General features: G+C 42.4%; 1 protein-coding gene across 6 annotated transcripts in view; it reads right to left on the bottom strand.

Annotated features, from left to right (window-relative positions):
* Window positions 1-16,742, bottom strand: part of MARCHF1 (membrane associated ring-CH-type finger 1) — a 410,845-nt gene that overhangs the window by 57,823 nt on the left and 336,280 nt on the right. For 5 of the 6 annotated variants that reach the window (XM_045018073.1, XM_045018067.1, XM_045018071.1 and 2 more), the window contains 2 exons: window positions 5,160-5,239; window positions 4,139-4,894 (listed from right to left, as the gene is read on the bottom strand). In XM_045018073.1, the coding sequence (XP_044874008.1) occupies window positions 4,139-4,839 (701 nt within the window). In that variant the 5' untranslated portion in view covers window positions 4,840-4,894; window positions 5,160-5,239. The remainder of the gene's footprint in view (window positions 1-4,138; window positions 4,895-5,159; window positions 5,240-16,742) is intronic. The other variant, XM_045018075.1, reaches the window with a different exon arrangement.

The following is a 16,742-nucleotide window of genomic DNA, read 5'->3' on the forward strand; positions in this document are numbered from 1 at the left end:
TTTAGATATTAGATAATAAAGGATTGGCAACAGTGTGATTATGGGTAAGATCTGAGTTATATATGGACCTGGCTAAGTGGCTGCTCTTTTGAGATTAGAAAGACCCTTTGTTGGATACATTGGTTTTAAAAACCCCACATCATAAATCTAGCATCTGGGTGGTGAAACAAGGGCTGGTGCCTAAGGAGACTGCAGTTTGGACTTCTTGCTAACCAGTGTGGTGAGACAGATGTTTACTTTTGTTTCTGGCTTGGTATATCTAACAATAGAATAACCACCAGTTTGGGGTGAGCCTCAGCAGTTTGTCCTGAATTTTGTATCCTCAGCTGTCACCTACTAAGGCACAGTGACACCCCCAAACAATGCAGAGATCCACTTCCCCAACCTAACCCCTAGTCCCAGCTAAAGGAGACCACCTCTCATGAGGGGAAGCTTGTTCGACCTCAAGATGCTAAAGTGTCCATTCCCCGACCAGCCACTCTTACACTGCAGTAAATATGCATCACTGACTTACGTGGAAAATCTGGAGGAAGCTCCTTATTAATATATTGGCAGCACGTTACTCACTCTGAATACCACATATACATAGGCAGAGTGTATGCCCTATATGCCAGGATATGCAGTGCAGAAGAGTGTGACTATCTGAGCACATATACCTACCTCAAAGTGAATATTTCATTCCTTTTTTAATTCCTGAAAGAAACATTTGAATCTATGGAAGGAAACTACAGATCAGCTATTGACTAAATAGCTAAGTAGCTTGTACCACAATACCTAGTAAGATTTTTTCAGCTGAATCAGTATTATCGCATAATAAATCTTCTCCCTTCTGTGAAGCTGTAGGCAAATTTAACAAGTAAAATAACTTAGTAGCCATGAAAAATTAGCATGCTTTTGATTTTGTAGCATCCTTCCTAGATGTGCAATCTTCCAGAGGTGATACATCTAGAATGACTGCAAGAAATACAGCACTTTCCCTGAGAGTGAGGGAAGAGTGGCCTTATGGCTCTGTTAACATGGCAGCATTTTAAAAGAAAAGGGCAGATTCTCAGCTGTGCCACATTTACACTCCATAGAGCTGAGCAGAGTGGCAGGGAAAGGAGGCTCCACTGATCCTTTAAATTATGCAGGCTGTAGCAGTCACACACAGACACTGCGGAGCTGCCCAGGTCTTAGGTGGAATGCCATGTACTCTGCCCCACCCCTTCCTTGTTCCTCCTGATGTCAGGGGAATCTTCGGCTACTCCTTTAGGGTAGCTTTCCACCTGCATTTGTGTGCTCCCTCAGCAATTCCAAGCTGGCAAAGTCAGGGCTGAGACTCTGTTCAAGCATTTATCTAATTTTAAACATGCCTGTGATGCTTTCTTTTGTGATTTTAATCACTCTGAGTCTTATTTTGGGTTGCATGTGTCTGTGTGTATTTTCAGAGTGAAGACTGAAGACAGGTACATGAATCAGGCAGGTATTCAGTGTTGCTGAATATTAACAAGGAGTTTTTTTAATAAACTAGAAAGGAATTGTGTACGCAGCAAAATTACAGTAGTGGAGACTTCTTACTAATATGTCGTACAAGAAGAAAACGTGCTTCTCTTATTTTTATAATCAAACCAGGACAAAACACTTGGATTCAACTAAGGCAGTTACACATTCCAACCTTGGCCATATCTAATGGAATCAGAATGACACAGGAAGCTACCAGTTTCTATCCCATCCATATCTAATACTAGCACAGCTACAGTGCCACTACAATAAAGAGTCAACAAGATGGGGCAAAGACCCAGGTAGAGAGATTTGCCAACTTCTCGTAAGGGTGCCTGATCCTTTCATATACCTCCTCCATGTTCATGTTTACCGTGAGATCAAGTAGGGCACAGCCCTCTCTAAGCTGGGCAGCCCTTTCTCACTACACTTGAGCCTGGGCCAGAGTTTCATGTGAACCTTCAAAAGTTTCACTTCCAGCCTCAAGCCAGGACATTTTACACTGCTGTAAAAGCAACTATGATGATTGAACCTTAAAGGGTCCTCCAATTTCCCTCTCTGTAATTGCCTCCTATCTCCTAGTTTCTGACCCTACCTAATGTACCACACATTTATTTTGGTGCATAAACACTGTAGTGAAAGTACACTTGAGAAACACGTAAGATGATAAAGGACATTTAAGCTAACAGTTCCTAGGCCTCCTTCTCCCCCTACATGACCTTCTTTCTCCTCCTTTCCTGCAAGCCACAGGGTGAGCAAAATGTGGATTAGGTAGCAGCCATAGCCCTACAGATAGAGGATTCCCAGGACAGACATAGTAAAGCTGGGTGAGTGGACAAAAAAGCACTAAGGAGGAAAATGGAGTCCATGCTTGCATCTGAAAACACAGTTTGAGTTCATGGGTTGGGGCAGCAACTAGGCCCTGTCTACCTGAAAAAGTTACACTTGTTTCATTTAAATCGTTTTTTAAAATTGATTTAGTTAAATCTGGGCAAGCCCTTGTGTGGACATACTTATTTTGGGTAAAGAGGGGATTATATTCAGTTCCTAGCTGAATTTTCTTACTATATATTTGTACAGTACCTAGCACATGGAGCCTCAATATATGTTCAGGTCTCAAAGTGCTATTGTAATATAAATAATGATAATTATTATTATTTATTGCAGTAGTAGGTAGAGCCCCAAGCATGGATCAGGGCCAAAACACAAAACAAAATGATGGGCCCTGCTCCCAAGATCTCACAATGTACGTACAGGATAAGACAACAGGCAGATACAACAAACAAATAATGAAAAAGGGAGCTATGTTGTGGCTTGCCTAACTTATTGAAGGATGTGCAGCACATGATCCACTAATAATTATATCTTACATATAGTAATCTGAAGGAGCACACTGTCTATACTGACAATTTTCTTAACCAGGACCATTGGAGCTTACTGCCAGACACAAAGAACACTATCACGCCATGCAGTTTCACCACACATTCATTTCCTCATTCTGCTTCCGTTTACATTTTCATACAAATTCTTCCCAAAAAGAAGATTGCAAAGTTTTCAGTTACTGTGCCAATATATTAGTTCTGATTCTCATTTACAGTAAGGCCCACTGCCGGGGACTCACTGTAAATGAGAAACAGGTCCAGCATATTTTTTTTAAAGAAATATTAACTTTAATGCCTGATTTTCCCCTATAACTTCCTTTTCAATTTACTGATGAATTGATTTACTCAAGTTCACTCAGTTTTAAAGGTGTCAGTAAGTTGAAGAGTGTTTTTACTCAGAGCACAATCCTGTGAGCTTTCAGATCCACTGACACGCTGCCATGTACTGATTTGATGTTGGTCTTAAATCCTTCCTTTTAATAGTTCCCTCAGGCACAACTTCTCTGCTTAGCTGGACAACTTGTTGATGTTACTTTATCCTAATTCCTTTTAATATATTTTTTCCTTCAAATATTGAATTTGTTATTATTCCATGCACTTCCACTGTGAATGGCGCCAGACTGACAGCCTCGGAAACCAAAGACCTCTAAACACATCATGGATAGCAGCTGCACAAACTCCCCCACACTACCTGCCAGCATACCTCCATCATAACCTGGAAGGTAGTTCACTATTCATGCTGATACAGCCCTTAAAGTATGTGCCAAGACTGCCAAAATAATGCCAGCTATAAGGATGTTATGTGTAATATGCACTGACTTGAGACCAAGAACTCATTTCATGTAGGTCAATGAACAGTCCCGAGAGTAACACATTTCAAACACTACAGACCAGAGGTGGATTTGAACTGGTCATATAAGAATGAAAGCCTCCGTATCCCATTAGCATTGAGCTATCTGATCTTCCCATTCAATCTCTGGTTCTCATGCCAGAGTGCACAGTGTCTCAAACTTGGTAGGACAAGTCACCATGCAGGAGGTGGGAATCTAATTCTGTGCTACTAGTGTTGTTAAATGAGTTAGGTGTTCTATCTTTAGAAATCTTCCTATATCAACTATTTTGTGCTATGTATCACAGTCCCTAACCGATAGCTACTGAGCACTAGTTATAAAAAAAGATCCAAATGTCAGCAAGAATCAGGTAAAAAGCACGTGTATAATTCATGGCAATAACCAATTCCTTTTGGTAATATCCAATCTTTCTTATTAAAGACTAACCTGCATACTTCTAAATCATCAGACCAGTCATCATATAAAACAGGAAGTTTCTGAACTGCATCAGTCACATTGGGCGCTGGCCCAACAGGTTCTCCATTTTCTGGAACGGTCACAGTATCACTGCCAGAGCCTCTCTCTGTAAAGCTTTCCCCGACCACTTTATTTTGTCTAAGATGAGATGAAGAGTGCAGCTCTCGGGGGTAGCTTCTGCCCCTGTTTTTTCCACATTTTCTTGAGTAATTCCTCGCCTCCAGAGAGGACACTGAAGACAGCGAAAGGCAAGATTCTTTACATCTTGAAACCCTTCTCCGGTGATTTAAAATGTGGTTATCAGAATCAGAAATCTCTTTTTTCTTTTCCCCTTTTGTCCCCAGAGTGACAAGTTCAATGGCATTGTTATTTGGAGATCCATCTGTGTTACTGCAAGATCTATTGCTGCTTCTCCCTCTCCTGGGCATTTTAACCTTTTCTCTGGCTCTCCTTCTAGCCTGAGCCCACTGATTCTCATCTGAGGATGATGAATCAGATGTTTCTTTGTGCAATGCATTGCATCTGGAGCTTGCAACCATCGGGTACAATTTGCAGTCCTCTTTTCTTTGCTTTTCTGTATTCTCAATATTGTCACCAGTCTCCTTCCTCCGCCTACACCTTCGTTTCACTTGTTTCTTACCAGACTCCCTACTAGCATGGGTCAGCACCATGACAGGTGTTGCATGTTCAAACTCATCTTCTGACACATCATGCAAGGTGGTAGATCTAAATAAAGCAGCAGCAAAGGAGAGGGATGGAAAATGGTAAGGAGAGAGCAAAAAAAAAAAAAGAAATGAAAACAGAAACGAGTTGATTTAATAGGAAATATGAGATTGAAAAGGAAACATGACAAAAACAAGAGCTCAAAAGAAATCCCAGATGTATGTAATTCATGAATAATGCCAGGCAGAAGCAAGAGCTTATAGCTTATTAGCTAAAGAAAACAACTAATGTTTGACAGACAGATTTAAATGACTGATTCAGCACCTACCTACAGATGTCCTGAGTAGAAGGGCATACAGACAATCGTGATTGACTCCTAGGAGCTGTTCCTGTTGTAGGACTGCTTGCCTGTTGAAAAAAGTTAGACAATTTGGAATCTTTGCTCATGAAATACATTGCAGATATTTTACTGCTTTGCCACATGATTAAAAAGTTTAAACAACTGTTGCAGTTGTGCATCGTCTTCTGTTGCAAGCACACAAGTTCACAAAATACAGGAAGAGTGAACAGAAGTAAAACCTTTTTGAGGAACTAAATATGACTGAAGGGCTCCAGCTCTCATTTGCCCTTGGATATTTTTTTGTTTCAGGAAGAGGCTTTCATCAGCTGAGATTTCATTTTAGTTCTGATCTACTGTACGTGTTTGATGGGAAAGAATGTTGTTTTCTATTTCAAGCAGGCAAAGAAGTATGACGATCCTTGTCAGAATGAAATAAAACACATTGACATTATTCTGAGTCAGGATGAGCACAGAGGCTCAGCTGGCAAAGCTGCGTGTCATGAAGTGACCAAGCATCATGAATATTAAAGCATTTTTTAAAAAGGTTTCCAAGGCAATCAAATCATCTACCGGAGTTGAATGAATGTGAAATTGATGAGCCTGAGAAAGTCCAAAGTTCAGGCTGCAACTCTACAGAGCCTATCACATTCTCCAAACAGCAGGAGAGAGAAATTCAATACACATCTACTGTACACAATTCCATTCCTAAGGTTGTCACTACAATTTGCAAAGCGCATCCAGTGAGAAACATGTTTTGATGGTGCTGACAAGAAACAATTTTGGTCTGCCTGATAGTTTATTGGTAGGGCAGCTGTGGGGGGATCCAAATTTAGGTCCTGAGAGATTTCTGGTTTACCAGGGACTAGATTGTGGAGGCAGCATGCTTGCTTCTATAGGGAGAGGGAGCAACAAAGTAGCTGAAGTAGCTGAACCCTCCCCCCCCCGGCTGATATGGGCACTATGATATCGGATGCATCCCTTTGAGGTGCTGACAACCTTCAATTCAGTCGGAGCCTGAGTATCATGAAGGAAACATTTCCAAGACAATCAGACCATATACAGGAGAAGAATGAATATTAAATAGGAGCTGAGAATGCAAAGGATCAGACACCAAAACTTAATGCTGATAAATTATGGGCCCTAGATAAGGCAAATATTATATAGACCACTCTATCAAACTGACTCCTGCTTTACGTTGCACAGGAAAGGATGTTAATTTTTATTTTGATCAGGTGTGAATTTTGTACTAATGAAAATAAGGAATTAATAGCCCAAGCTAAACATTGTTGATAGAGGCATCAAGAGCTTCCTGCAACAGCAGCTTAATCCTGACCCATAACATCCATAACGTTTAAGGTCTGAGTCTGTCTCGAGCAGGACCACCACTGTGGTTATGATGATTTTTAATATGGACTCAACTGAGACTTGGGAGCCAAAGGTAGGACTTGAAGCGAAGTCTGCATGGGTGAGGGATTCAGTCATTAAAAAATAAATAAACCCTTAGGAATACAAGTGAACTTGATAATAGTGTGATGTGAGAAAGCATGTATGTTAAAACTGCTTTTGTATGGATTAAGTCCTTTCCACCTGTTACAAAACTCAGGTGTGATGTGTCATTAGGCAGATGTGGCACATTAAAGTGTCTGCCACTGAATGAAAAAAATCAGTCATCAATGGAGAAAACATTTTATGTTCCTCATCTCTCTATATAAACAAACATCTCAATTCAACAATTTTGAAGGCGAAAAGGCAGAGTCAATTACATCTGGGGAAAGAGGATGTTAGCAACAGCTGGCGGGTGTGTGCTGTGGAATATATTCTTCCTCATCTCAACATCTGTGATAAGCCTTGTTAAGTGATAGATAACTCATGCATTGTCACTGAGGAACAAAATGCAGGGGTCAGTGTCTGACCAAGCAGCTGGACTGTGCACCAGCAGATGCGTAGTGGATAAGGGCATGAGAACAATCCATCCAGGCCACAGAGCAGCCAAGGAGTTGCTATCTGGCGATTGCTCCAGCCCAGCCCATGGCGCCTTACACAGGCTCCCTGCAGGTAGGCCAGAAAAGAGATTCCACATAGCAGTGGATCCTCTACCCTTGGTACTACTGGACCCACCCATGCTCTATATCCGCTAAACTCTATGGCATGGACACACCTTGCCTGTTCCTCTGGCCTTGTCCTTTTTGGGGTGGGTGGATGGGTGGTGGAAAGTGGTGAAGTATTGTCAGAAAAAATTAAGGACAGTTTTTACACTTGAACAATTACCTTTCCATACATGTTTAGCCATAAAGAACTGTGTCCTTTAGTGAAACACTGCAAGTATGAACACAAGTTGTACCAGACAGAATCAGATCACTGGTCAACTAGCACAACACCCTAAGTTAACTTTAGAGTGAAATTCACCCATATGCAGAAGGTTTAAGTGGGACTTAAATAATGCACAGACCTTGTGCAGTCCTTCTACACAAGGGAGAATTTGGCTTTGAGTTACTTTAGCTCTTTCTCTGTACATCAGTTGAAATTCACATCAAGACTGTGAATTATATTACTTTGTTCCATATTGGCAACTGCTTGGATTTTTTTTTCCTAGCAAATTTCAACTGGTGGATCAGTCACAAACTGTTCTGTGCAACAAATTCTTCGTGATTCACTTGTTGGATGGTGTGACTGATGACCTAGCACCATGTGCCGCTGTTTGTTACCTGTTTGATTGACCTAACCTTGATAAATTAATTCTGCTTTTATCCAAAATACATTTCATTTAAAAACAAAGCCAATTGTATGTTGTGATTGAACAAATCCCAGCATCTAATTGCTTTCTGTGAACATTTGTAAGGGGAACTTTATTCACAGAAATGTTTGTAAAACGTGAATAAAAATGGGTGACTCTCAGTGGGTTGAAGCAAAATTATATTTAGAAATGAGCAAATTGTTTGTCAAGAATTGGCCTAATTCTGGATTAGTCCAAGGTGTATTGAGAGGAAGGATAGCCCACATGTTTAGAGCACTAGCCTGGTACCTGTGAGACACTAGTTAAATTCCCTTCTCTACCACAGGCTTCCTTTTCAACAGACAAGTCACTTTGTGCCTCAGGTTCCTATCCATAAAATGGAGATAATTACTTCCCTATTAGAGCTGGTTATGAGATTTCTGAGAAAATGGCATTGTCATCAGAAAATGCTCATTCATCTAAACCTAAATGTTTTCAAACAAAACATCAGGGAGAAACAGTCCAGTTTGCAAGGGCACCCTGGCTGACAGAATGGCTGCTATGAGAACCTGGCCTAGTTTCCTGGTGGGCTGCTGGAAAGCTCGTGCTTCCAGGGCTCTGGGGCAGCCCTGCCATGCTGACTGCCTTGGGATCAGGGACACTAGGGCTTCCACGCTTCCTGCTGTGAGGAGGAGAGCCAGGAAGCCCTGGGACTCCCAGTTCGAGATGGGTCTCTCTACACAGCCCACTGAACCTGGGCTCTGACTCAGGTTTGAGCCCAAGCCCCTCTTCTGTCCACATACAAATCAGTCTGACTTGGGTCAGTGAGAACTCAGGACTTGGGTCACAGGACCTTGCTAGTGGCAGAGCCGTCCCTAGTGGGGTGCAGGACCCAGGACATAGGTGCTGAGTTTCTATTTGCTGGGGGATGCTCCCTTCCCAGCTCTGCCCAGGCCCTGCCCTCACTCCACCCTTTTCCCCAAGGCTCCACCCCCACCCCACCTCTTCTCCACCCAGTTCCGCTCCTCCCCCGAGCACACTGTACCCTCGCTCCTCTCTCCTTTCCCCCAGCACCTCCAGATGCGTGAAACAGCTGATCAGCGGTAGGTGCTGGGAGCGAGGGGAGGCGCTGATCAGTGGGGCCTGCTGGCAGGCAGGAGGCACTCGGGGGAGGAAGAGGTTAGTAGGGATGCTCCTCCTTGCCCCCGTCCCTCTCACCACCCCGCCCAGCTCCTCGTGAAGCACAGGGCCCAGGTCAGTCGCCCCAATTCGCCATACCCTAGGGATGGCTCTGGCTAGTGGACTGGCCCACTGTGACTTAGGTCCAAGCTCTGTCATTTTGCACTGTGGATGGAAGTCAAGCTGCAGAACTCAGTCCGAAGGTCTGCATAGTACAGTGGGGACACATTTGCATGGCTGACACATCCTGGTCCGGCATCTGTAAGCCCACGTTTACAACGCAGCATGGAAGCTGAAGCACAGGCTTGGAAACACGGACTCCACAAGCCCGGGTCTCAAAGAGTCAGGTTTATAATTCAGTGTACATATACCCTTAGAATCTTGTCTCTGTGGAAGCCCTTAATTGGCTTCAGTGTTATCAGAGAGACAAGGTGGGCGAGATACTTTTTATTGGACCAACTTCTGTGGATGAGAGACAAGCTTTTGAGCCACATGGAGCTCTTCTTCAGGTCTGGGAAAACTGGGTGAAACCTTTTTATGGGTTGAGTTAAAACTTCACTGAGATTGAGAAATAGGAACACACCTTTCAATTAACATAACCGTAAAGATAAATTAATCACACTCTCACCCCTAAGGCAAAAGATATTTGTGAACTCACCCAGGAGTTCTGGACTGTGTGGGTTGAATGTTTTTTGTTTTGTTTTTTCCTGAGTATTGTTTTGGGTAAGGGGTTGGGAGAAGGAGAGGAGAGAACCAGCCCAGACAACCTGAAGAAATCCAAGCAGAAGCCTGTAAGCATAGCATGAGTGTGACCGTGGGAGAAGCTAAAGAGACAGCTTTAGGGTCTGGTGCTGGCTAAAGAGGCTTGGGGCTGTCAGGTAAGAAACTGTTCCTTTTGCCTTTGGTTACTCCTGAGTTTGCAGAATCAGGACTTTGTAAATTCTTTGTAAATAAACAAAATTGCATCAAAGAACATCCTAGATTCCATAATCAATTTCTACTCCCAACTGGAACATCCCCAGACTCTGAATTTTGACTAGCCATTCAGGTAAAAAAGGGAAAACATTATGTTTCCCATTCACTCAGATGGTTAAAGAAGATTTTTAGTCTGGTTCATAGTGAGGTTCACTTTCTATATCTCATACATTAGCAAAATGGTGTTTGTTGGTTTCCAACACTAGAGGGGAATGTTCAAACCTTGCCAAAACTGTCTCCATTGAATTAAAAAACAAAAAAAACCCAAAACAAAACCTGAAAACATTTTCATGCCCATTACAGTGAAACATGACTCGTATGCAGATGTAAGGGCTATGAATCACCTAAGCCCTCAAAACAGAGCTTAAGTAGGATTTAAGTGGTGCACAAGCCTTATACAGATCGTCTTGTCAGTGGTAAATTTCATTCAGTAAGTTCCCCACAATTTTTAACAGAAACCCAAATTTCAGGTTTAAACTAAACAGTGTTTCTTTAATATCCAAATCTTAAACTTAAGTGGTGTGTGAGGCTCTAAAACTGAGAGACAGTGTTCTTAACATTTGTTTTGATTTATTTGTTATTACCCCTTTTCAACCCAAATGACAAGTCAAAGTCTGGGGTCCTGTAGATGTTCCAGTTCGGAGTAGAAACTGAGGCTAGTCAGGTATATCTTTGATGCAGTTTTGTTTGTTTACAAATAATGTACAAAATTCTGTGACTCTCAGGACCGGCGCTTCTACTAGGCGACCCTAGGCAGTCGCCTAGGGTGGCAGGATTTGGGGGGCGGCATTTTGCCACCCTCGGCGGCAATTCGGCAGCAGGGGGTCCTTCCGCAGAAATTCAGCGGCGGGTCCTTCACTCGCTCCGGGAACCGCTGCCGAAGTGCCTCAAAGACACGGAGCGGAAGGACCCCCGCTGCCGAATGCTCAGAGGAGGAGCACTGCTGCCTAGGGCAGCAAAAACGTGGCGCCGCTCCTGGTGACTCTGAATTCAGAAGGAATCAAATGGCAGAAAACAGCTTCTTTTGCTCATAGCACCGAGAGCACTCTTTTCAGCCTGCATCCCTCTGCCCTCCCTCTCTGTAGAGTTCTTCCAGAATCAGCTGCTCTTTCAGCCTCTCTCTGGCTCTATCTGTTCTTCTGTTCGACCTCAATTTCTGTGTGATCTCTTTTCCCATCCCTACCCCAAACAATACTCAGCCAAATGTTTCTGGACAGGTTCACACACATTTTATGTTAGGTTTGGCTTATGCTTTAACTATGTTAATTGAACTGTGAGTTCACAGCTACCAAACTTAATGAGGTTTTAACTCAACCATAGAAAGGTTTCACCCAGCCCATAACATTATTAATTAAAGGTCAGATCTTGCAGCCCTCACTCAGGTTGAGGTGTACCTTGGGCCCTGGAGCCTGCAAGCTGTACCTTACTTAAGTCAATGGGGTTCTGCGTACGTGCAGGAGTCTATCTGTGCAAAGCTGCTTGCAGAATAAAAGCCTTAGCTTGCAAGTAATCCCACTGAGATCATACAGAGTAAAGTGCTACTTCTCGTCAGGATGGTAGAATTAGATTTTAAGCTTTGTAACAAGAAGCTAAATGTTTATGACGAAATTCATACAGTTACAGTAACAGAATCATGCAGTTAATTGTTTATGGACCCCCTCAAAACTGAAAGCACGATAACTTGTGTGCATTTTTCTAATACAATCTCAATCAAGATAATGAATCCTTAAGGGAAAATGTACACAACAGATATTTTGCAAATACATAAACTCAGCATACCAAATCTCATTGCTATAATTTGCCACTTGGCACACTATGATTATGTTGAAGTTACTGTATTGATTGAATGGGGACAAGATTGATACTAAGGTCTCTATTTCATTTGGCGTGTAGAATAATGAATTCTTGTAAAGAGTGTATTCCTTTAATAGATGTTTATTTCAGACAGCTTCATTGTACGGTGCATTCAAATGTGGAAACTAAACCGGAGGCCAGCTGCACTAATTTTATCATAGCAAATTATATCGAGTAGCATAATTAAAGGCAATAATTCAAAATTAAGTTGTCTGACAACCCATTTATAAGCAAGGCAACTCATTTCTCTAGGACATGAAGGCTATGAATGTGCTGAAGGGACAGTGCCAACTCCAGTTGATTAGGTTTGGCATTTCAAAAATTGCTGTTAGAAATCATTCTCTAGTCAGCACCTTCTCATGTCTTAACCAGTTTAGATTAATTCTTCTTCAAAAGGATGCAATTCAATTAACAGAGATGACAGGATGTTTTAGTCATAATTATTTTCAACAGCGCTGATGATGCACTTTACAAACAGAATAATTGTAAATAGTACACATTCAGGACAACAAAAAAGCAGGCTGGATCATCATCTGACTGCAGATAACCCTCTAATATCATGCATCTCTCTCTGCTCTAAAAGGCAGCCAGTAAACTATCATCTTCATGGTAGCACAGATAGTAGTGGAATTAATGTATCATTATTGCTGGAACCCTAAGAACCTCCTCAAATTATTTCTAGCTCTTTGGTTTGTACACCACAGACTTGTAAATCTTCCCAGAAAACGTGTGTCTTCTGTAACTCAGCTGTACTCTTGACAAATTATTTCTGAAATATTGCACATTTAAGTTCCCAAGAATTTAAGTCACAAGCATGAAGCAAGCTTCCTTCTGAATTGGAAAAAAAGGAACTTTGAAGTGACCTTATGGACATGTTCAGTAAAGATACATGATTTCACACTTGCAAAGCATTCAGAATTGAATGGGCAACATGTTTCAGATAAATAGTTCATTTGCCAAAAAAAATGCAGTTTCAATTGACTCAAAACTCTTTGTGAATTTGACCCAATAGTTTCAGCTGGGAAAAGATTTGTGTATGTGTAGTTTGAATTCCCATTCTAGACCACAGTGTTAAACTCAGATTTCCTAGTGCCAGGTAAGTGACTAACCAGGAAGCTATAAACTATACTGCAGTCAGGGCCAGATTAACCTTTTGTGGGCCTGGCGCCAAACATATTTGTGGGCCACCATGGGGGCAGTTCAGCATGGCCTGGGGAGATTGGTCCCCAGAGCGAGGGGGATGGCCAGGGGCATGGCATGACAGGGGTGGCCCCGCTCCACCCAGCCCAGTGCAAGGGCACTATTTACAAACTGGCAGTTGCCAGACACAGAATGGCCTGCCCGTCCCTATGCTGCCTGCATGCCCCTTCCCCTCGGAGGTGGGCCCATGCCACACACACACCTCCGTTCCCTATGCCCAGTGCCCCCCCCAGACCCTGCCACAAATGCATAGTGCCCTGCACACCACCACCCCTGCCCAGCGCCCCTCTGCCCATAGCCCCACCACAACTGCCCAACACCCCACACAGAAACCCCACTCTCTAGTGCCCCAACACACAGAGATCTTCCCTGCCCCCTCACAACCCAGCACCCCCCCAGGCCCTCCAGAGACCCTCTCCCCCATGCCCTGCCTCCCGGCCCTGCTGGGAGGCGACTGTGTCTGCCAGGCTGAGCCACCAGTGCAGCCAGGGCTGGTGTCAGGGCGGGGAATTGCTCCGGCCTGTCGGAAGTGGCACAATCAGCCAGGCCAGGGCTTGCCCCAGCCGGGTTCCTTTAGGACCCACTTGTCTGGAGGGGTCAAGCCAAGCCCCCCAACTGGCCGTGATTGGCCAGGCTTCTGCACCAGTCCCAGGCAGCTCAGCTCCAGGGAGACAAGTGGGGCCCCACAGGGGGTGGGAAGCAGAGACTGCCTGGATCCAGAGGTGCACTGGGGTCCAGCCAGGAGGCAGAGGGAAGCCGGCAGATGGGGCAAGGGGGTGGAGAGGAGCCCTTGGTCAGCCGGTGGGCAGGCTGAGAGGAGCAAGTGGTGGGCGGGGGGAAGCCAGCAGGCTGGCAGGGTCTCATAGCACCACTGGCACCATTGGCACTGACTGCAGTGAGTTGCTCTCAATCTCTCCTGTTGAAGCTGTTTCACTTTTACTATATGGCTCTATAGCCTGGTGATTAAGGCACTACCTAGGAGGTAGGAGCTGTGGATTCAAATCTTCTCTCTGACTGACTCAGAGTCTGACAACCTGACAAATCTTGGTCAAATTTGCTGACAAATGTTAAATATTTTCAGAACCAACTGCAGTATTCTCCCTGATTCTTTGGTCTCCTGGCCAAACCAAAAAATCATTCATCCAGCTCTAGGTTTAAGCTTTGAGTTTAGCTAGTTATAAATGGATAACCCATGCAGAATAATTTCACATAGCGGGTAAAGATATGGCAGGATAGGTGAATAGATTATCCTAAACCTCCCTCTTAAGTAATACCAAAAGTATTTGCATGGGATGCTTGGTTCAGGATGGTACTTGGGGCTATGTTGAAAAGGAAGGTGCTAAGACCGAACCAGTGGGAAAAGTGTTGTCCTAGATGGCCTTGTCCGGTCCCTAAAGTGACACTTATTCTAATTCAGATACAAAGTACACTTTATAGCAGCGATTCATCATCAAATCCTCCAGATTCCCAACACCTGACATATTCAAATAACTGAAACTTCAAGTCCTATTAAAATAATGATGCTCTGGGGAATGGATGCCTTAGAGGATCAGCAATGGTTTATGGAGCTTTACACATTTTGATTTGAATGCTGTTAAGGTCAGTAGTCACATAAAGTCTGATGACTGTTCAAAGACCCTGAAATGAGTTTGTGGTCTCTGTCAAAATCCTGGTGGACATGTATTATACTACACAATCCATTATCATTGTTTGAGACTTGGAGCATGCTTGGTGCTGCATAGGTGTAAAGGGAATTTACAATCTAAATTGGATATGGACAGCAAAAGTCCATATTATTATGCATACAGTAAACATGCATGGCTCAAAGCCTGAACAGTAGAACTTCATGTATGTGCTGATTATATTTTATTTTGCATAATTATACAATATATATATATATTTCCCCATTTAAAAATAAATATTTTCTGATGAAAAAATCTGATTTTTCAATGGACATTTTTCAAACAACATTTTCTTTTAATTTCTGTTACATTTTAAATGTTTTCCTTCACTATCTTTCCCTTTATACTTTCCCCTTCTTTTCAATGAAAGAGGAAAAAGAGTAGAAAACCAGAGAAACTGGGGAGTAACAGTTTCATTTTTCTTCCTTTTTTCACTGATGGAAAAAGGTAAAAAGAAGACCTCAATCTCTCCCCCCCTTTTATTCGACTGAAAAAGTGTGAAAAAAGTTTGTTAAGAGATTAGCAAGTTAGAAAAGTAATACATTCTATCACTTTTTATTTTATTTATTTCACTTTTTTCACACTTTTCAAGTGGAAAGATGTTTTAATATAAGTGTGAGAAAGTGGGGAAAATCCCTAGTCCTTTCACTTTTATTCCCTCTTTTCCACTAAAAAAAGAAAAAGAAAAAGTAGGAATAAGGAGAAAACCACTGCTTTTTAATTCTCCCCCTACTTCTTCTCTCCCGTTTTTATTTTTTCCCCAGTGGAAAAGGTTTTCCCTCTTCCTTTTCCTTTTTAATATTTTCCAGTGGATCAAAGGGAGAGAAAGAGGGGAATAAATCCCCCCCAAAACCCTAAACTGAAAATTGAAAACCAAAGTTTTTCAGGTTTCAAACTAATAAAACAAAATTTTAACCAAAACCAAAATGAGATTTGTTCTGAATGTTTATCAAAAAGTAGAAAAAAATATTGAAAACAAAATTTTCCTGTGAAAAAAAATTGTTGCCAAAACTGCATTTTCTGACCAAAAGAGATGTTGCTAGAAATTTTTCTAACAATCCTAATGGTGACACTGTTACTTTGTCTTGCCACTGTCCGATCTGTGTGTTTTATCCACCTAGCTCGTGAATGCCTTCGAACAGAGAATTTTCTTCGTTTACACAGACATAGCTCAATGCATTAATTATTAAACATAAAACACCACCATATTGTTTGTACTATAATAGAGGACCAACATCAAGGATGAGGGATGCACTGTGCTAGGTGCTATACAAACAAGAAGACAATCCCGGTACTACATGTATGCAGGACTTGAACATGTTGTCATCAAAGGACCTGAAGAAAAGGTCTGTATGAGCTTGAAAGCTTGTCTCTTACCAGCTTCTTGTCCAATAAAAGATATTGTCTCACCTGCCTCATCTCTCTGGTTGAATAAATGCACTTTAAAGAGGATTTTGAGTGTATCTGGGGAGATTGCTTGGTTAATGAGGAGAAGGAAGGCTTTTCAAGCATAAGGGGCAATATGGAAGAAGGCTAAAAGTCAAGAGTGGGCAAATAATAAAAATGAGGTGCTTGAGGGGGGGTGCTTGGGAAGAGCCTCAGTTTTGGGAGAGAGAGTTTGAAGGAATGAGAGCAGAAATATAGACAGGAACTTGAAGGCAAGATTGAAGAACAAGAATTTGATTTTCAAAGGCACTGAGTACCAAGAGCTCCAGCTGAAGTCAATAGCAGTTGCAGGTGCTTAGCACCTGTGCAAATCAAAGCCTTATTGTGTAATTTTTCACTCAAATGAGTACACCAAGTTTATTTCCAACAAATCAGCATTCAAACACAAATTCTAAGTGGTATCATTATCCATCTGTTAAAAAAAAATTAAAATGAAGCAAACAGTATGTCCAATTTTGGCATTGGTATTTAATGGATTTCTTATCAACTTCTCTCTTACCAGGGTAAGTCTATTTCCTCAGG

Source organism: Mauremys mutica, chromosome 5, assembly GCF_020497125.1.
Source record: "Mauremys mutica isolate MM-2020 ecotype Southern chromosome 5, ASM2049712v1, whole genome shotgun sequence".
Lineage (NCBI taxonomy): Eukaryota > Metazoa > Chordata > Testudines > Geoemydidae > Mauremys > Mauremys mutica.